The sequence below is a fragment of the Coenobita brevimanus genome, chromosome 4, assembly GCF_032717465.1.
Source record: "Coenobita brevimanus isolate Jiangsu-jjx chromosome 4, ASM3271746v2, whole genome shotgun sequence".
NCBI lineage: Eukaryota > Metazoa > Arthropoda > Malacostraca > Decapoda > Coenobitidae > Coenobita > Coenobita brevimanus.
The window spans coordinates 21,540,513-21,562,827 of record NC_136957.1 but is presented as its reverse complement, the minus strand read 5'-3'; the positions used below and the strand labels follow the sequence as shown (position 1 = coordinate 21,562,827).

Sequence of the window (22,315 nt, the reverse complement as noted above, 5' to 3'; positions counted from 1 at the left end):
AGTCTCTTGGCCACACCATAAAATCAGTGGGCATCTTTTGTGCCCAGGCATACTATAGTTAACTGACGAAAGTCAAGGATGATGTTTCATTTCATCTTGTTATTTTCCAAATGTTGCCTTTTCCATAATCTAAAATCACAAATGTACGCTAATTGTGTGGACCTGCTTGTAGACGAACTGTAGGCTATGGCATGGGTGCTGCACTCTCTGAGTTCTTACAACTAGCGGTTTCCAGAAGGTTTTATGTATTTCACGATAATAGTTTTCAAACTGGATGGGTTAACTATTGCATTCATTAACCTTGTCATTCGAGGTCCTTTCCTACCTGAAGGTATTCGTCTGCAGGAACCTAGAGTCCAGTGAAAACATGTCACCATATTGAAAACATATTAGTGTCACTAATACTTGTCCAAGGGTAATGCATACACTGTAGAGTATGTGAATAATTAGTTTAGAGTGGCAAGCATTCACGATGAGTATTTCAAGAACCTGCTATATAGCAGTTTACAGAGTTGTCTTGTTGTAGTTATAGTAAACTAAAATATACAAAGAATCTCGGGAAATGTGTGAGAAGTTTAACTAGGTTGTTCATGGTCAAAGTACAGTTTAAAATGCTGCATCTAAATCAGTCTAATTGTCAGCCCCTGCAGAGCAACAATTACTGATGACCTTATGGTGACTTCCAGTGAGAATGAGACAATTTCCACCCATCAGGTCATTAGTAAATATGACTCCATAACGGCCATCAATATTAAGAGTCTGTTGAGTGCGCAAGAGACCATTTACCTCCATAAGCTCATCAGTAACTTTAGCTCAGGTATGGGTGAGAATTAGATTCGTGATTAATTGGTGTTTATTATTCAAACTAAGCCACAGAGTAAGCTCCTAAACTTCCTCAAATATTTCCTGGGTTATATAGGATATATATATATATATATATATATATATATATATATATATATATATATATATATATATTGTGATGTATATTTCAGGATTTATAAATTAATTAAACAGATGTTTTTTTTTTTTTTTATAACCGTATGTACCCTATTTCCAGGAAGTTTTGTTAAGTTCAGGAGAGACTTTTCGAATTATGTTCAGTAGGCCTACCCGTCCCCGCCCTGGAAGGACTCGGGGACGGGTATTGATTTCACTCGGCTTGTCTGTTTGTTTGTCCATCCGTCTCTCTGTCTATCCGTCTGTGTGCCTGTGTGTTAACAACTTTACGCAAAAACTACTGGTGTGATTTTGACTAAAATTACAGGGATGATGGGCTATGGTTAAATTTTGGGCCAAATTGGGCCAAGCCCAGGCTGCAGGCCCAAATTCATATACATATATATAAGTTTTTCGCCATACCTCCCTTCAAATTCGTCATATCAACATGAAAACAAAACCTAAAGGTGCATCTTACAAATCTGCATCCCATAACATGCCTCGTTACATTACGGGAGTCACCCCGTTAGTAGTATGGGGGTCAGTGTCAGGTGGGTCAGCCATAAAATTTCAAATGGGCAAAAAATCGCCCATTTTAACCTGATTTACTCCAAATTTGATATGTGACATCTTTGACTAGATATCCTATTGTGGTTATATGTCAACACTAAAATGACTGCCGTGGAGGGGTTTGCTGTGCCTTGGCACCGCTTCTTGTTTTACTTTAAGCTGGACTCAGATTTATGATGCTGGTTATGAAGAGGACATAGAGCCGTAGCATTGTGTCTATCTGCCTCTGAGCTACGTGAAGTATGCTGCAAAAGGACGAAAGTCTTTGACAGGTTAAGGTGAAGGAACTGTGGTGAGGTCGGGTAATGCTTTCATTAACCAGATTCACTACGAAAGATCTTTCCTTATATGTGTGAAATCTTCAATGGGCAACAATAATTTATTGAATTTAATATATGATGTGAGGAATAAATCTCCAGTACGTGCGATATATGGAACATTTTTCGCTAGGAAAAAATAACCGGAATACCGAGTCTTTGTCTATTCTTTCAGGAATTCCTAAGGTTATTAGATGTCTTGAAAGAATAGACAAAAGCTCAGGATTCTACTTTTCTTTCTTCTCAGCGAGTTCTGCATCAAACAGATGAAGTATAAATAAATGACGCTGCAGTAAAAACTCATCAGGCATTATCTTCTGTGCTGTGTGGACGGTACAGTCTTCTGGTGTAGGCGTAGGTATAGCAGGGGGGGGGGTAAGACATGAATAAATGATACAGGATAGGCACTGATAACGCTGACTGAACCGTTCTCCAACACACGAGAAATCGCCAGGCGGAGTGTAAAAGTAGCACAATTTTTGGACCACCTTATATATGCTGTGTATTTCAGGAACCTACCCATGGCCATCGTAATCTCCCTATCGTTTGTTACCGCAATCTACACCTTAACCAACGCAGCCTACCTCGCCCTCCTCACCCCAGAAGAAATGGTGGCTTCAGAGGTCGTGGCGCTGGTAGGTCCCTGTAGGTTTGTGGTGGTACAGTATGTCAGTGATGGTACGTTTGGGATGGTATGTCTGTGATTACATGCACGCGAGTGATCTTTACTCTCAATTAGGCCTGGAAATGGGTGGCCCGGCTCGACCCAGCCCGACCCAACCGTCATACTAAGCAGAAGCTAATAACTTTACTCCTATGTGAAGTGTTGTCGAAGTTCTTTCTGCATGTGATACATTCATTCTATAAATTTCTCTTATCAACTAAAAATTCACCCATATAGGCGTAGGAACCCCTTGGAATCTCGAGTTTTCCAAGGGAGTGTTCGGGTCTAATCAGTGATTTCCTCAAGAACAAAATAAAATTTAAAAAGATTTTCCTTAATAACACTGTATATAAGAGGGAAATTGTGATCATATGGCTCCCGCTCGTCCGTCACGCGCTCACAAAGCGCGTGGTATGTCTGCGATGGTATGGCTGTGATTGTATGTCTTCACTGGTATGCCTGTGTTGGCATAGTTGTACTGCTAGGTACCTGTTGGATGTGCTGCTTTGTCTGTGCCGGTAGAGTTATACTGGTGGGTATCTGTTGGTTTGTGCTGATATGTCAGTGTTGGTATGTCTGTGTGAGTGTGTCTGTGCTGGTATGTTTGTGCTGGTATATCGGTGCTGGTACGTACCTGTTGGTATGTCTGTGCTGGTATGTTTGTGCTGGTATGTCTGTGATGTTATGTCTGTACTGGTATGTCTGTGCTGGTATGTCTATGATGGTATGTCTGTGCTGATATATCTACAGTATGTTGGTATGTCTAAAATAGTATGTCTGTGATGGTATATCTGTGCTGGTATGTCTGTGCTGGTATGTCTCTGTTGGTATGTCTCTGTTGATATGTCTGTGTTGGATGTCTATGATGGTTTCCTCGATAACGTGGTCGTAGGTACATGTAGGGAGATAGGGAGGTCGGTTGTAGATCGTCGGAGCACTGCCAGAATAAAGTCGTGGGACGTAGTATGGCTCAAACTTTTCGCTGCTTATTACACGTGTATCGTAGGCTAGAGTGAATAGGCAGGTCCCTCTCTATCTCTCTCTCTTTCTCACTTTCCCCCTTTGTGTATCAGCGAGGTGAGTTAGAGCACTCTTGGGATATGGAGTTTATTGTACAGTTATATCGAACTGTGATTTACAGCTTAATGTAGAGTGAAGGCAAAGCCTCCTAGCTGACCCTTGTGTTATCAGGCCTTCTCTCCACCCCCATCTGATCCGAACGAAATCTCTCCGACATTATATACAGCTTGGAGAGGATGTGCCTGTTTGATGTAGTGTCTGGTAGATTTCCATTCACGTGGACTAACCGTCATGAAATTCTTGGTTGTCTGGACTTAAAAGAGATTGAGATACATCATATGTTAAAAATTCTTGATGGCCTGGAACAACAAGATTGTTGATATACATTATGTTGATTGACATTCCTAGTGAGAAGCTGTGTATGTCTCCAGCAGACACTACATCTTGTACATTGTGTTATGAGATACATACTAGTGCCTATATAACGCCTACATATCTCTCAGTTATGCGAAACTGGCATACCAACGACAGTAAATACTGTCATAACATATTAATGCATATTATATACACATTACATTCAACTTGTAAGCCAGTTAAGTGAAATACATAATATTGTAAAAGTAACATAATCGTACGAATATTGTATCATAAATGCAGTTACATCATGTTAATGCAATTATAATTACACTGTGTAAATACAACTGTTATGCAAGTGTGGCTGTAACATAATATTATGTTATGCAACTGATACACAATTGTGATTGCAATAAAATTAAAGTTACATATCGTCAATGCAGTTGTTACATAATAGTTGTAGTTGCCATAAAACTGTAGTTACATCTTGTTAATGCAACTGACAAAATATGGTTGTATCAAACTGTAGGTACTACATCATGTTAATGCAGTAGTAGTTACATTGTGTTAATGCAACTGTTACACACGCATGGTTATTACAAAATTGTTACATTGTAGTTACATCGTGTTAATGCAACTGTCACAAAATGTGGTTGTAACTAATTGTGGGTACAAAACTGTAGCAACTGTAATATAACTGCAGTAATGCTAGTGTTTCTAGTTACATTTTTTTAGCAACTGTAACGTAATTGCAGTAATCACAATTGTGGTCACTGTATCTATTGAACTGATCTATCTGTCTATGGATTGCCAGATGCCTTAATCCCATACGGGGTGGCCACAAACAAATAGCCTCCACGTTACCCTGTTCCCCACCATTTCATTGCCATGCTCCCAATTCACACACCCCTCTCTTATATACTGTACGGTACCTCTCCGCTCCATCCCTCCATCTCATCCTTCGTCTTCCCCTCCCTCTCTCCCCCTTCACCTCACTCATATACACTTTCCTTGTCAGTCTCTCACTCTCCATCCTCTCCACATGGCCAAACCACCTCAGTGTGTTTCTACTAACGCTTCCTATCACATCTACATCCAAATCCACACCACAACTCTCCTTCACATCCTCAATTGTCAGTCTGTCCCTCCATGTAACTCCACATGATCCTCTCAAATAAATCATTTCCACAGCTCTTACTCTTGACTTGTGTCCCTCCAACAACGTCTAAGCTTCACTTCCATACGTTAGAGTTGGTATCACAATACTGTCATGTAATAACTTGTTCACTTCCATGCTCACTTCCCCGTATCTTATCACTGCCTTCAAGGAACAAGCAACCTTTCTTCCTTGTTGTACCCTTTCAAGCACTTCACCTTCCAAACTTCCATCCTTACTCATCACATTATCCAAGTACTTAAACGTACTCACATTTTCCACTTCCTTATCATCCAACCTCACCGTACATTCACTGACTTCACATCTCTCGAAGACCATAACTTTACTCTTCCCTACCTTCAACTTTAGATTCTGTTTCTTAGACACTCTCCCAAACTCATCCACCAAGCCTTGCAGCTCCCCTTCGTCCTCACTTAACAACACAGTACCATCTGCAAACAACAGGACAGGGAGTTTCCAAACACTGCCCTCTCTCATTAGGGCCACTCCAACATCCACTGCCCTACCCTGTATCTCTTTTATAACCCCATCCATATACAGATTGAACAACCTTGGTGACATGACACATCCCTACTTCAACCCAACCTTCAAATGGAAAATTTCACACAGTTCACTATCCACAAGCACTGCAGCCTTAGCACCCTCATGCATACTCTTCACAGCATTCAACAACTTCCCATCTACTCCATATATTCTTAATACTTTCCACAATCCTTGTCTATCCACCCTGTCATATGCAATCTTCAAATCCATGAAGGCCGCATACAACTTCCTTCCCTTCTCTAGAAACTTTTCCACTAAAGATCTAAGAATGATTATCTGATCTACACAACCTCTTCCCTTCCTAAGGCCTCCCTGTTCTTCTCCAACTAATTCCTCTGTTATTTCTCTAACTCTGTCAGTAAGTATCTTACCATATACGTTTCCTATTACACTAAGAAGACAAATGCCCCTATCATTACCACACACTTCTTTTTCCCCTCTCCCTTTGTACATGGAATAATTATACCTGACTTCCAATCCTCCGGGACTCTACCTCCCTCCCAGGCCAATGTGCACGTCTTCCACATACATTCTACTACTATCTCTTCCCCATGTTTCAGCATTTCACCACACACTTCATCAACTCCTGGGGCTTTCCCCATTTTGACTTTCTTCAATGCTTCCACAACTTCCATCCTGCTGATTTCTTCCTGTCTTCTCACCTCCCTCCATCTCCCAGCCATTCCCTAGCCACCTATACTTGTATTACATTCATTCTCTATGTTCAACAATTCCTTAAAGTGTTCTCTCCATCCGCTCACTTTTTCTCCCTTGTCAACTAGTAATCTAACATTTTTATCTTTCACTCCCCTACTACCTTTATTGCCACCCTGTCTGACTCACTTTACCCCTTTCCAGAACATTTTCTTACATTCCCTGCACTTGACACTCAAATTCTTTCGTAATTCCTCATCCATTTCTTCTTACTCTCTCTTACTAATCTTTTCACCTCTCTCTTCTTCTCTCTATATAACTCTCTCTTCCGTCTCTCAACTTCTTCCACGCCCCTATTTCTTATCGATTCATTATATGCTTTTTTCTTTTGTTCCACTGCCTGTCTCACCTCTTCATTCCACCATGCTGTTCCTTGCACCCCCTTTCGTCTTCTCTTCACCCCAAACACCACCTCACATGCTGCACATATTTCTTCTGTGAATATCTTGCACACACCTTCCCGGTCCCCATCTGCTCTAATTCATATTACCCAATCGTTCCTCCACTTCTCTCTTATATTCTGTCATTTTCTCATCTCTTGTAACATTTCCACTCTCCTTTCATCTACTCCTTCCTCCCGTCCTTCCCTTCTTCTGTTTCCATTTTACTTGGACCTTGATTTTGAGCACCACCAAGTGGTGGTCGGAAAGTTTACTCCTCCAACCTTTATATGCTCTTGCATCCATTACACATCTATGCATCCTTTCAAACACACACACATAATCAATCATTGCCTTCCTTTCATTCAGTTCACCATCCACCCTTCTCATCACTCGCCATGTATACCTGTGGATGATTTTGTGCCTGAAGAGGGTATTGGCTATCACCAACCCCCTCCTGGCAAAAATGTCTACTAAAGAACTGCCAGTCTTATCTATCTCAGCAGGCACATCCTACTCACCAACAACTCTATCCACCTTCACATTCCCTACTTTACCATTCATATCACCAATCAAAAACACTCTCCCATTCCTTTCAGACTTTCCCATGCACACTTCCACATTTGTCCAGAACTCTTCTCTCACTCTGCTGTCTTGCATTGGTGCATACACATACACACACAATCACCCATATTTGTAGTCCAACTTTCAGTCTTACCCACACAATCCTTGAGCCAACTGATCCATACTCCCTTATGTTCTCCTTCCATCTTTTACAACAATTCACACTCCTTCTTTTGCCCTCTCATTCTCACCTACTCCTGCACGTATTCCCCGTCCATACTCCCTTTCTCTCACACTCTCACCTCTCCATTTACTTTCAGTTAATCCACATACATCCAATTTCGCACCCTCAAGCACCTGGACAATCTCTCTCTCTTTCACCTCATCATTTGCACTCCTTACATTCCATGTTGCCATCCATATCATGTCCTTTGTTCGGTCCTTAGTCATCATCTTTTGGTCAGTCCTTGTCCGAGGCTCCTTGTTCGTATTTTTAGTTAGTTGCTTTCCGTGGAGGGGCACTAACCCTCTTCCAGCCCACTTGCTGTCACGTAGGGAACACGTGTAAGTCAGTTATAAGGTTACCACCCAGCACTGTAATTGATTTTCTGGTTTACGGGAAATCATTTGGCTTGCCCCTCGATGTAGGGCTACCTTAAAAAAACATGTTTATAATTTATACAATAATGGCAATACAATGACAAGTCTACAGTAGTTTATCGTATCATGAATCAGCCATAATTGATTTATTTGTTCATTTGAGATACCATAGGTGTGTTGACTTATGTTGCAAAGTTGATATTTAAGTGATAATATATGTAACCCCATATTTTGTTATTTTATATAGAATTATATTTACATTATGTTCAGTGTTCGCTATACATCACTTGATACTCTAGTCCTGCAAAGGTTGTGAAGTCAACTTGATATGCTTCATCTTTAAGAATACGTTGTAAGTACTTATGTGTGTGGTTGAGTGTAGCATACTGTTGGTAGCTCCATTTGTGTTTGGCATTTTCACTTGCTTTCCGTTGTAACTAATATGAAGGATATGTGTGTACTTATGTTTTAAATCCCTGGTCTTACCAGATTTTCATATGTATGTATTATATGCTGATGTCAGGATACATAATGTCTATAACTGTGTATATAAGTAAGGTTGTATATAAATTAAACTAAGATAGTAAATGTTCGACTTACTGATATAAACTGTGGTGGGAATACTGGCTAGGGAGCTGATGATGATGTCGGCTGGTGGAGGAGGGATGGTCAGGTGATTAGCAGATGTTGCGTTATCGTTGTCAGTGCCATGCCTTCCCACTGCATTGTAGGTAGATACATAAGTAGTTGGGTAAGTAGGTAGGGTGGTAAGTAGGTAAGATGGTAAGTCAGTTGTGTTGTTGTCCCCACTCAGCGAATGATGACACACTGCTGAGTAGCTGCCTCACTCTGTTAGCTGTGGTGAAGATAGTGGTGGTGCTAGTGTCGGAGAAGGTGGAGGTCGTGGTGGAGGGTGATGGAGGTTCAAGGAGGGAGAAATGTGTTGATGCTACATCACCATGCTGGGTCAACATTAATGGCACAGTACAGATGCACTTCCTTCTTTCTCACTTTCCTCTTTTGCTTCTTCTTCTTAACTTGTAGTGTATGATTTTCCTTATTTGTGATTACCTTGTAGGCTTGTACAGTTGCCGATAGACGTAGCTTATCGTTGCTATTGTTTCTCGTAAATCGTGGAGTTGTGGTTGAGATGGTTCTGTGCAATTAGGGACGCAGTTGAGTTTATGCTCTGCCAGCTCTCGGTCTCTGGTTTGTTTTTGCTTGTTTGTTTGCTTTCTTGTTACTTGTGATTACGTGAAGTGGCCAAACTGACCGTAGTTGATGAATGTAGCTTGTTTTGATTGTAATTTGTTCGCTGATTATTGATTGAGATGTTAATCAGCTTCGTTTACTGCTGTCACCAATCTCATAACTGTTTATCGTAGTTGGTTCGTTGTTATCGGTTGCCACCAAACTCGATGACGTAGTTTGTCGTAGTTCATCGTTGTTCACCGCTGCCAGCAATCTAGATAGCGTGGTCGTAGGTAATTGTAGGGAGATAGGGAGGTCGGTTGTAGACCATCGGAGCACTGCCAGAATCAAGTCGTGAGACGTAGTATGGCTCGAACTTGTCGCTGCTTATTACACGGTGTCATTTGCTAGAGTGAATACACTCTCCATACTTTCTCATATTCTTGTTTAGTCGACTCTTTCTCTTCCAATGCATATACTTTGTATGTAGGTCTCTCTCTCTCTCTCTCTCTCTCTCTCTCTCTCTCTCTCTCTCTCTCTCTCTCTCTCTCTCTCTCACTCACTTTCCCCCATTCTGTATCAGTGAGGTCAGTTAGAGCACTCTTGGATTACGGAGTTTATTGTATAGTTATATCGAATTGTGATTTACAGCGTAACGTAGCATGACAGCAAAGCCTAGCTGACCCTCGTAGCCTTCTCTCCACCCCCTTCTGATCTGAAGGGAATCTCTCCGACATTATATACAGCTTGGAGAGGATGCGTGTGGTGTGTGTGATGTAGTGTCTACTAGATTTCCATTCACATGAACTAGCCATAGGGCTGGTTACTCCACATGTTTGAATACGCCATGAAATTCGTGGACTAAACAGAGATTGTTTGAGATACATGTTAAGAATTCTTGATAGTCTGGGACAGCAAGACTGTGGATATACATTATGTGGATTGACATTGCTAGTGAGAAACTATGTATGTCTCCAGAAGACACTACATCCTGTACACTGTGTTATGAGATATATACTAGCGCCTATACAGTATAATGCCTACAGTTTCTCTGGTGATATGTCTGTGATGGTATCTCTGTGATGGTATGTCTATGAAGATGATTATGTCTGTATTGTTAGGTTTATAATGGTAGGTCTGTGCTAGTATATCTATAATGGTACAGTAGGCTATGTTTATGATGGTATGTCTGTGTTGGTACGTCTGTGTTGGTATGTCTGTGATTGTATGTCTGTGCTGGTATGCCTGTGCGTGAATGTCTGTCCTGATGCGTCAGTGCCGGTATATCTGTTCTGGTATGTCTGTATTCAGCCAGATTATATAATAATGTCCTTTCTTTAAAGGGAAACCAGTCTTCTATATGCCTGTTCTCTTCCTCCCTTTTTAGAATATTTTCAGTTTCCTCACAACCCTATATACACACATAATTTGTACTCATGATTACCTGTCCATATATAATTTTCAAACGTGATTTACCTTTCTATGTACAATTTTCACATATAATTTTATTTCCGCGAACAATTACACACATACTTTCGTTTATAATTAATTACGTTGCAGTAAAAAATAACCTCAATTTTCTCATGATACAAAGTTTCCACATATTCTCCATAGTTACCTTCCTTTTCTTAATATCCTTTCCATAGGTACACAATGCCGTTTTTTTTATTGGCTTTGGAGCGCTGGAGAAAACGCGACACCGCTTACTTAGCGATTTTATCTACATAAAGCATATCAACAACCTCTTCTGTGTCACTGATGGAAACTACGTCGATATTAAAATGATACGAACAACGTAGAAGAAAATGTTGAAATGTAATATGCAAAATATTAATCAAAGGAAGGGATGCTATGAAGCCAACAATTTTACCATGCGTATGGAACATTTTTTTATATTTTTTTTTATGCAAGAAAGAAGGAACCAAAGGCCAGGAGCCCGCAAACCGTTCCTTCATACTCCATCTATCGATCTATCTCTATCTATAGCCAGACACCTTCATCTTGAAAGAGATGGACGCAACCAAATCGCCCTATGTCACTCTGTTCTCAGCCATTAGGCTGCCTTATCTCCAACTCACACCCAACCTCTCTGATATATCTCTCTACTCCATCCCTCCATCTTATCAACTCTTCCTCTCCCCGTCCCCCCTCCCACCACCTAACCCACATACACTCAGTGTCTCAATCCTCACCCTCTCCAGAGGATATCAACCAACGCTCTCAACCACATCCACATTGAATACCAAAACACTCCCCGACCCCCAAACCCATCCGCCCTCCCCTTTTAAAACACAGCGCCTTATTTTCATATGCCTTTTTTACATATAATCCTCTCTAACTCTCCCTGCCAGACCTTCGCCATCCGTACGCTGAAGATGATGGCGTGGACGATGCCCGTGTTCATCATGTGTTCCACGTTTGGCAGCTTCAACGGCGCTATTCTTCCCCGCTCTCGTCTTGTCTACGTGCTGGCTAGAAGGGGACAGTTTCCACAAGCCTTGTCCCTCCTACACGTCGACAAAGCCACTCCAATGCCTGCCATTGTATTCAATGTTCGTATACTAATATAGCCTACCCCATCCAGTATGAATAATCAGGGATAAAAGTTTGCCTACTGTTCCACTGCGTCTATCTCACACTTAGGTCAACCCCCCCCCCCCGATGCATCACATCAAAGAGAATCATTTATGGACACAGAGGCATATCAAGCTCTCCTCGTAACTTTTTATCAGACAATCCTTTTCTTGCTACATCAGGAGCGTAGGGGCTTGGAGCTACGATACTTAGTACCGGCTTTAGGCTGAGGATGACAGCCCCGCTTGCTCTGAGTGACATCACGTGTACAGGAAGCCTCAACCTTCCATTATGAATTTCCACACTACGTGTGTGTAGCTCATGGAATGTATTAAAGGATACAGAACACCGAATCTCTTCCTATCTTAAATGCTCTCTTGTTTCTGTGATTCTTGCTTTTATTGCTTCTAAGCTTTTTTCTCTACAGTTGAAAAATCATTTTGTAATAAAATTGTACACACACACACACACACACACACACAGAAAATTCATTATCTGTACCAAGGTGAGTGTAGTGTAGTTTAAGTCATAAGTTGGACTAAGATTCACTGCATTCATTTCACCCATCATTTTCTTTTTTTTTGTTCAACTCTGGGCATAGGCTTCACAGCCTGCTCCCAAGGCCCAGTAGTCTTCCTACATATCATACACCTCTACATGTCACCATTTCGGCGCTAACTCCCACGGTCCATATTGAATATGTGCTAGGGCTGTCTCATACAAGACTGGTGTATTGGTATTAGCGGGGGTGGTTTTACGACATGTCGGCGGGTCTTCTGGTAGATCAGTAAAGTCTGCTTTACATGAAATTCAAATCCTTAAACTGTTCCATGTCCCAGCGGGGATTTGAACTTGGGTCCGGTAGAACCGCAGGCCACCTCTCTACCGATTGAGCTACCGCCTCCCCCTGAATAGATGCTACTTTCCTTGTACTGGTTTGCCTGCCAACTGTGTAAAGGTAAAATGTTACCTCTCATTTTCTAAGCCCTAGCAGCCCTTGTACGTGATACCCAACTTCATATGCTATCACCTGGGCACTAATACTTGCCATCCATAATGAATACATGCTATTTCCCTGCATTAGTGTTCAAGCAAATAGTGAAATGTTTAAACATTACAGCCCATTCTTTAAAGGCCCACCATTCCTCATACATGCGACAAACCTACACATGCCCCCACTTATGCACTAATACACACCGTTTATATTGAATACCTACAAGTGTGTGCTGGCGTCACTGATGGTGCTGACATCTGGGATCCGTGAGCTGATCAATTACGTCACCCTGGCCATGACCCTGAGCTCCCTGGGATGTGTATGCGGACTCCTGTGGCTCAGGTACAAGCAGCCCTACCAACACAGACCATACAAGGTAAGGCAACGATTCTTTATGACCCTACTGACAACTTTAGATGCAAGGAAGCAGGAAATAACCCCTTAAGCGCGGGTATGTCGGAGGTGGTCCGTGCACCTCACGCAGGGATGTTCGTGCTCCGACTGACTTTTTAAAAATATTTGCCAAAAATCAGTTATTAGTCCTAGAATATTGTAATTAAATATGCATATGGCACATACCTGCACCTTTCTCCTGGGATGTTTGTTGAGCCTTCGTCGACTACCGTAGGACTTGTGGAGACTTCTGAAGTTGGGTAACGAAGCCTCCACTTTACACTTCCCGACACCCCGTAATATGATTACCACAGCCTGATATTATCACTAGAATCACTGTTCTATGACTTTCAAGTAGTTTGGAGTCCATACACCAAAAAAAAAAAAAAAAACACTGTGAAAGCAATGTAAATTACGAGCACGTACCAGCTTCCCACCCGCGTTTGTTCCCTGCTGGTATTCTGTCATTTATTATTCATAAACAGTCACACTTTATATTCCTAGTACTTTATTACACTTTTATATATATACAATATTTATCCATAAGTTTCCTTCAGTAATAGTAGTTTATTTTCACTCAAGGCATTCACTTTCTCATTCTGTAAACTAGCGTAGAGAGCAAAGCTTTCACTCCCATTACTCCAAGTATTTGTACTCATATTCTTATATGAGTAATTATTATGAGGGTGTTGTGGTACCGACTGCATTATATGGGGCTGAAACATGGAATATGGGTGTAGCAGAGAGGAAAAGTTTGAATGTAATGAAGATGAGGTGTCTGAGGAGTATGTGTGGAGTGACGCGTATGGATCGAGTGCGGAATGATGAAGTGCGAAGGAGAACTGGAGTTGTTCGGGAGATGGCTGGTAGAGTTGTGCAGAGGGTGTTGCGATGGTTTGGGCATATGGAGAGAATGGATAATGAGCGACTGGTGAAAAAGATAACTAGATCTGATGTGAGAGGTGTAAGGCTGAGAGGAAGACCACGAATAGGATGGATGGACAGTGTGAAGAGAGCGCTGGATGCGAGAGGGATGTCTGTTGAGCAAAGAAGAGTGGCTGTGCGTGACAGAAATAAATGGAGAAAAATTGTGAATGAATAAGTGATGACGCAGCCCTGAGGGGATATTCTCCCGCATTTGGTCTGATCAGCTATTTCAGGTCAGGTGCGGGTAAGGGGATGAGTCTGTTATGATGTGGCAGGGGTAAACCAGCTCTGCTGTTGGGCCCTGCTGCAGATGTCACTGATTGCATTGCCAGTTGACCCTTGTGCGGTGTGGTGCGGTGAGGATCTGTCCGCTCTCCCCTTTGGGGCTAAGATGCGAATGAATGTGTTTGAATGGATGAGTAAATGGGGAGTGTGTCGTCCTGTCTTGGCTACCTCCCTTTCCTTGGGGGAAGCAGCCTAGGTATATAGAATAGAAAGATAGATTTACATTTCTATTTTGTTTACACTATGTTATACACTGTCACTTCCAGTAACTAAGGGCTCCCTTCCCTTGGAGCCAGGATGAATTTGGGACACTGAAGCACTCGTAGTTTATCACCATTTCCTCCACTGGCTCATCACACGATTCACCCAAAAGATTGTTGTCACTGTCCATCATTATCATGGATAAATTAGCCAGCTCACGCTCCACAGCAGAGTCACTTAGTCCTTTACCCCGTCCCACACAAGGTTTAGTAAGGGTAGAGGTCACAGGGCGCTCTAGAAGCGGCAGAAATGTAGGGGCGCAAGTGCTACGTGCTTTCACCTCGAGACAACACTGAACTGAATGACGAGGCGGATATGGGGCCGCCAAGGGTTGACAATGTCAGTGAGGTGACAGCTGCTAATTTATATGCTGTGAAATGATTGGCAGGAAATCAAGACAATGCATAATAATTTAGGTAGTTCCAGGCGAATGTAAATATCACTTAGGCTTCTCCCTTTCTTTTATATATTTTTATTATGAGAACAGGTCATGCAGCACATTTCAAGGGGAAATAAACAGGGAAAATTAGCGAACGAGTGTACGTGGGGTGTTGCCAGGTGATAATTAGCCAGTTAGAGACTTCACCAGATCCCGTTTCAGAAATCTGCCACTTGGTTCGCTTCCGTTGCCCAGCTCTGATGTGGGGTAAGCACTGGAAATGTAGCCAGTGCTTAATTTCTTTTTAATTTTGACACAAAGTAAAACACCTCAAAACATATTTTACTCATCAAATTACCCAGATGGCATGATATGCTACAAAGAAATTACAATATGGAAGCCTTTTAATTATATTTAATGTATTATAAGTGTCATTTTGTAAACTCTGCTTTCGTCAGTTTACTCATCTTTATAAGCATAACATAGAGACAAAACCTAGGCATTTTTACCAGAACTATCTATAAGGCAAGATAACAGTGATTAAAATATTTGCCATTCGTTAGTATCCACAGAAGAAAATAGATGTGTAGCCGCATATATATAGCAACACCTTTCGATATACCGCCCTGTCTGACGTATGACTATACCTAACAATACGGACCTGTTGGACGTCTTGGTCATCTTAGTAACCGAAGTCTAACACAAATAATTCTTTTAAATGTTTCCCTGGCTCCACTGCACAGTTTAGTAAATTTAACCCATTCACTGCATCAGTGTTTGTTTACATGTACAAACGTTGGAATAAGGTCGTTTCCTTTTCTGTGGACTAATATGTTTGTAACACTGCCTGATGGAGAGGTATCCCCTCCTCCTCCTTTCCTCATAGTCCCACACTCCCACCCAACCCCCCCACTTTTCTCTCCTACCCCATAACCCCACCCGGTACCCTCCATACTCTCGTTCACAGCCTGCTATAGGGGTTTCTGTACTTAAAGCACATCTCTAATTACGTGTAGTCCGAACAACTAAAAAAGAAATAGTACAGTATATATCATAAACCAAGTTAGGAAAAGGTTTATTACACTATGTGTGTGTGTGTGTGTGTGTGTGTGAGAGAGAGAGAGAGAGAGAGAGAGAGAGAGAGAGAGAGAGAGAGAGAGAGAGAGAGAGAGAGAGTTAAAAGACAGGGAGCAACAGGCGGAGAGGGAGGGGGAGGGGAGAAATGAGAGGGCAGTTACGGAGAAAATAAAAAGGGGAGAGGCAAGGAGAGAACAACGAGAGTTAAGAAAAGAGACAGAGAGTAAAAAGAAGAGACAGTGAGAGGTGAAATAAGATACAAGCAGTGTGAAAGGGAAAGAGAAAAGGGAGATGTGAATAGAAAGGCCGGGAGACAGGGAAGTGGAAACAAAAGGGGAGACAGCTGGGAGTAAATGGGAATGGAGCAAACATAGACATAGGGATAACAAAAGGAGAAAGTGGGAAAGACAGCTACGGAACGGAATACTGAGAACGATAATGAGAAAAATTAGAAAAGTAGGCAAGGTAACAGGGAGGAGGAAGAAAGTGTGTTATTCTGGCAAGGACACAGGGAAAGAACTAAGCAGGATAAGACGAAAGCATTGAGGCTGAATAGAACGAATGACATTCAAGTAAAAAGGGAGGGAGAGAAAGCGAAATTAAAGAAATTTGTGGAGAGAATGTAGAGATTAAGGATGGGAACAAAATAGGTAAATTTTTAGGGAAAAGAAAAAGGAGGGGGATATCAAGAAGGGAAGACAAGGGGAGGGAGAGGGAGGGAGGAAGGGAGGGAAAGACAGTGGGAAGAGCGGAATGAAAGAAGAGATTTTAGGTTACAGGGAGAGACGGAGAGAGGAAAGAGAAAAAGAAGCATGCAGTTATTACTGAGAAAAGAAAGCAGTGAAGGAAATGGATTTAGTACAAATAAAGAAAAACGGAATGAACAATGGAGAAAAAAAGGTAACACATGTGACAGATGAAAAAAAGTAAAACAGAGTTGTGACACAGGGAGGGAGAAAGAAGAGTAAGGTAAGGAGGGAGTGACAGAGAGGGAGAGAGACGATGGAAAGGAAGGTAGGAACTGAGCAGATAGCTATAAAGAAAGGGGAAGGAGGGAAAAGGAAACTGGGGATGTGACAAAGTATCCAGAGAGAGAGAGAGAGAGAGAGAGAGAGAGAGAGGGGGGAGGGGCAGTACACAGACAGGCACAGACAGATAGGTCGACAAATATTCAGAAAGTGTGTGTGTGTGTGTGTGTGTGTGTGTGTGTGTGTGTGTGTGTGTGTGTGTGTGTGTGTGTGCATCCATCTCTGTGTCACTTCTATAACATTGTTCCATTTTTTCACCTGTGTGTTTTCCTTTTCTCTGCTTCAGTTTCTCCTCTCACTCTCTTTTTTTTATCAGTAATTTTCCTTATTGTTCTCACCATTCTCTCTCTCTCTCTCTCTCTCTCTCTCTCCCTCTCTCTCTCTCTCTCTAGGAATAAAATGATTGTTCTCACACTCTACATCTCCTTAATGCGGCCACTTCCTGACTTGCTGTGGAATTTCGTTCGCTTGAAAAACAAATACGTCGACTTAAAAGAGTTCAGGAGACTAAGGTATCAGGTTCGCCTGAGGGCTGTGGGACTTTTTTAATAGAAACTCGTAGACTACGGGGTCAGCTCAATAACGTGTTTAAAATCTGAATGGGTTTCACAATCATTACATAGAAAGTTGCTTACTCTTATCACGGACTCGGCACACAACCATGGTTGGAAGGTGTAAATGAGAAAATTTACCAGCAGAATTACGTGAAAACTTTTTCACGTGCAAGATCTGCTTCACAGGAACTGACTCAACATGGACGTTGTTAACACTACGGTTCTGAAGTTCAAGGGATGCATCGGCAGGATCAAACACTAGAATAACTGAACTAAATATGCGTTCCCAGGCAAACAAGAAGTATCTCCACGGTATGGGATGCAAAGTCATTAAGATCTTAACAATTCCTTGTAACTCCCCTCTCTCTCTCTCTCTCTGTAAAAGAGGTGTCTACTATCGCAACACTTAATTACAGCAGATTTCTCTCTCTCTCTCTCTCTCTCTCTCTCTCTCTCTCTCTCTCTCTCTGTACACAAGAGGTGTCTACTACCGCAACATTTTATCACAGCAGATTTGTTTTCTGTGTGTGTGTGTGTGTGTGTGTGTGTGTGTGTGTGTGTGTGTGGGTAAAAGAGGTGTCTACTATCGCAACATTTAATCACAACTGATTTATTCTGTGTGTGTGTGTGTGTGTGTTTGTGCAAAAGAGGTGTCTACTACCGCAACATTTAATCACAGCAGATTTAGGGTGCGGCTACACTTCCCCGAAACATGTGCCTGACGAGAAGAAATGAAGCACCGAGTTCGAGCTGCATCAGTGCCCGTGTCTGAACATCGGACGGACCTCGGAGCATCGTTTCCTCTTGTCGATCACATGTTTGCAGCAAGTGTGGACGCACTTTATTCTCTCTCTCTCTCTCTCTCTCTCTCTCTCTAAAAGAGGTTACTGCAACATTAAATCACAGCAGATTTATTCTCTCTCTCTCTCTCTCTCTCTCTCTCTCTCTCTCTCAGTGTAGTAAACCTTTATGATATATACTGTACTATACCTTTATTAGTTGTTCCGACTACACGTAATTAGAGAGGTGCTTGAAGTACAGAAACCCCTACCTGGCTGTGAGCGAGAAAGGAGGGTACCGGGTGAGGTTATGGGGTAGGAGAGAAAAGTTGAGGGGGGGGAGTGTGGGACAATGAGGAAAGGAGGAGGAGGGGATACCTCTCCATCAAGCAGTGTTACAAACACGGAAAAGGAAACGAACTTATTCCGACGTCTATACAACCTGTGTGCGGCAGTTTTCAAATATTTAGAAAAAAATAATATTGTCAAAAGATAGAGAAAAGAATCTCGAGTTCAGTGGTATATAACACAATACAGCAAACAAACAAGTAACCTCTGATACAGGTCCATGAAGTAATAAATATTCCCTGGGCGGTGGTGCCAGGCGAACGATGTGTTATGGTTGCACTGTGTTGTCAGTGTTAATCTTGCGATCAGATAAGGTATAAATCAGCATCTGAACCATTATTGTCATCATCTAACAACACTATCATTAATACACTCATCCAGATTTTTCATCCAATATTTGCTTGGGCTACTGCTAGCGGCGGCGTGGAGAAGATTTCGTACCCTTATCTTCGGCATTTTGTAGGTAACTGAGCCGAGCTCTGCACCTGGTAAAAATGCATAATCTATGTATGGCAATATTCTATAAGGTGCCATGAGTTGCAAGCTGATTTATTTTTTGCCATTTCTGATGGTGGAATTTTTGAAAGCATGAAATCATATATGATACAGCCGCAGTGAGAGCCATTTGGACTCCGATATCATATATGATACAGCCACAGTCAGTGGGTTAAACGTCAACTCCTAGTACTCCGTTATGATTATAGTGTCGTATTGCACTGCCGTTTGTTTGGATTAATATGGCTGACTCACCAACTAAGCAATCGTTCAGTACATTATTTTCAGTGGAACTGCTTACTACTTTAAAGCATGCTAAAACACACACATCAGAAGTCCTGAAGGTAATCTCTTTTTACTAACTGCACACGATTCATTCAAATATAAGTAAATAGCCAGCAAACTATTTTAGTCCCCAAGCTAAGATTCTCTGAAAGCCTGGTTATTCTTTCTTTACAGGTATATATATATATGCGCCTGATTGAATAGGAAAAAATATTCCTATAAATTGTAGTATTATTATAACCTTAGTATTAGGTAAAATTTCACAGGTCTTTAAAACCCAGCAAAAATATTTAATCGAGGCTGGGCGACGGTAGACTACCTAGTGGCAGACCGCTGAAACAGGTTTGGTGAAGCCTCTCATTCCATGTGTATGGCACTATCAATGACCTTTTTTCTTTTTTATATATAATATTTTGCATAAGATTAAGGCATAGGGCTCATTCCAATGGATGAAATGAGTGGAAAAATCCGGGCAATATTTGCCTAGCGCGGCACAGCTGGGGCAGGCGGGAGGAGAGGGTAATGGAGGGGAGGTAGGGAGGGGAGTCAAGAACAGGGAGTAACGGCTAAACTGTCAACAGTGGATGGGAGTACAGATGACAATAGCAGTACTGACTATTGTTGGACACTGGCAGTACTGACAGATGATACATGCAACCACTTGAAAGCCTGGGCGAATTCAAAATAACACAGAATCGCAAAAGTAATGCCCTGCGGTATGATCCATTGCACCCGAGCATCATGAAAGTGACGCCTCGCAGTTAAGGGGTTAAAGACCAAAATCCCACAGGATTGTTCCCTCCAAGAAAACTAAATAACAAAGCCAGATTCAAACTCTGATCGTTTAGAGATGCCAGCATACATTGCGCTTAAAATACTAGTCATTGGCAGAAGACTAGACAGTGGAAGACAGTTCCAGAGCTGACCTGTTACATACATGAGGGGCAGCCTAGGGGTATCGGTAGGGTTACCATAATTTTCTACATACTGTACAAACCGGGACAATATTTAATTGTGAAGCTTTCACATTATACACTGGTGCGGTATATATATATATATATATATATATATATATATATATATATATATATACAGTATATAGTAAATGCACTTTATTTTTAGTATGAAAAGATAATGAAATAGTATAATGAAATAGCTTTACTCAATAGTTTATTTAAAATGTCAATAACAGAATTATGGTAATTTACTTTTCCTAAAATATACAGAAATATCTGAAATAATGAAAGCAGGTAGTGTAATATGAATATACTTTGCCTGATTTACAGTCTGTTTATTCTGTTATCTACTCCTTTTTGGATCATTCATATTTCTCAGTAGAGAGTACTTTTTCCAGCATCGTAGGTTCAGTCTTTATCTTAGCACAAAATTGTGAACAGGTTAAAAATATGTTCATTTTACAAGAAATTAAGGCTTTAACAGTGCTTTCTGACATGAGACTCCGGTCTTGGGACCAAAGATAGTTCATGATAGAGAACACCCTCTCCACAGGTGCCGAAGTGCCGGGTAAAGAAAATACAAACTCAATGACATACTTGAGATTAGGAACGGAAAGATTCTCTTCATTAAAGGCATGGAGCATTTGAACCCATTTTGCTTCAGAGGTGATCTGTGTGTCTTCCCAGTTTTACTTTCTAACAGTCAGGCATGTAGTGTTTAGCTATCACAACCTCATCAAACAGACTATCAACATCTACTACAGCCTTTCCATATTTTTTATTGATACATTCTGCTGTTTTCTCAATTTCTGACCAAGTAACATCTCCTCTAATCACCCATTTGTGGAACTCTACATCTTCAAAAACTATTCTTTCATAATAACATATACGACAAATATCTTTCATAGAAAGCAATTATTTCATCCTTAAAAGATTTGACAGAGTTACACTGATATCCCCTTTTTCCTCTAACCTGCGTAACAACACTTTTGCTCCTTGTGGAATGAAAGTGCTATCTTTTCTCTCCTTCACATTCATCTTTAATATTTCTGGTTCACTAGCTACTTCTGTTGCACTGATATTCTGTTTTTCCATCTTTAGGATAGTCTTACTGAACAAAATTAGATGTCATGGGCAGACCATAAATACACTTCTTGGCTTTGCTTTGCAAAACATTTTCTAATTATTGCTGGGCATTGCTCTTGTGAGTAAAAGTAGCTCCTTAACCCTTCAAATATATTAAAGAATCCTCTCCAGAGGAGGAAGAAGTGAGAGAAATCTTGTGTTACAATGCTGCAAAATTCTTTTATACTCTTCTACAAAGTCGCATAATTCTTTCAGCTGAGTAACACGGACAGTGTAAATGTGAAATTATTTGTAAATTTTCACAACAAGAGATTCAGTGTCAAATGGCAAACCATCAACAGCATTTTGAATGCAGTTGTGCACTGTGTGTGCTGTACATCCTATCCCTATCAAATTTCTTCCAATTTTCCACTTAAGCCTGAAAAATACATTATTTTCTCCCTTCTCCTCACACCCCCAAAATTAGTGTTACAATTGTCACCACATAACCCCGCAACCTTCACAATAAGATCATGTTGCGTGAGAACAAAAAGGAAATGATCTGCTAAAATTTCAGAAGTTTCCCCAAGTAGTGTCCAGGGTAAATTTTTAAAAGTAACAAATGTTTTCTTTTATTATTATTTTTATGGTTTCCAATGCAAAATACTGTGCTTTAATTAGCTTTGACCCTCATTGTGGGTGGAAAATCACACTTTTGGAATTTTGAGTAAGATTTCCAAAAGTGGGTTTATCTCCCAAAATCAAGGTCAAAATTAATTAAAAACACACTATTTTGCGTTAAACTAATCCAAACTAACTTAACCTAACCTAATTAGGCCTAACCTAGGGCCTGACAGACCGAGTGCACACGCCTGCACCAGC

General features: G+C 41.2%; 1 protein-coding gene across 1 annotated transcript in view; it reads left to right on the top strand.

Annotated features, from left to right (window-relative positions):
- LOC145396094 (Y+L amino acid transporter 2-like) overlaps positions 1-13,046 on the top strand; it is a 58,290-nt gene extending 45,244 nt beyond the window's left edge. Inside the window, exons 3-5 of the mRNA XM_080269560.1 lie at positions 2,338-2,461; positions 11,385-11,585; positions 12,828-13,046. Coding sequence (XP_080125686.1) covers positions 2,338-2,461; positions 11,385-11,585; positions 12,828-13,046 — 544 coding nt within the window. The remainder of the gene's footprint in view (positions 1-2,337; positions 2,462-11,384; positions 11,586-12,827) is intronic.
- Positions 13,047-22,315: the final 9,269 nt, after the last annotated feature.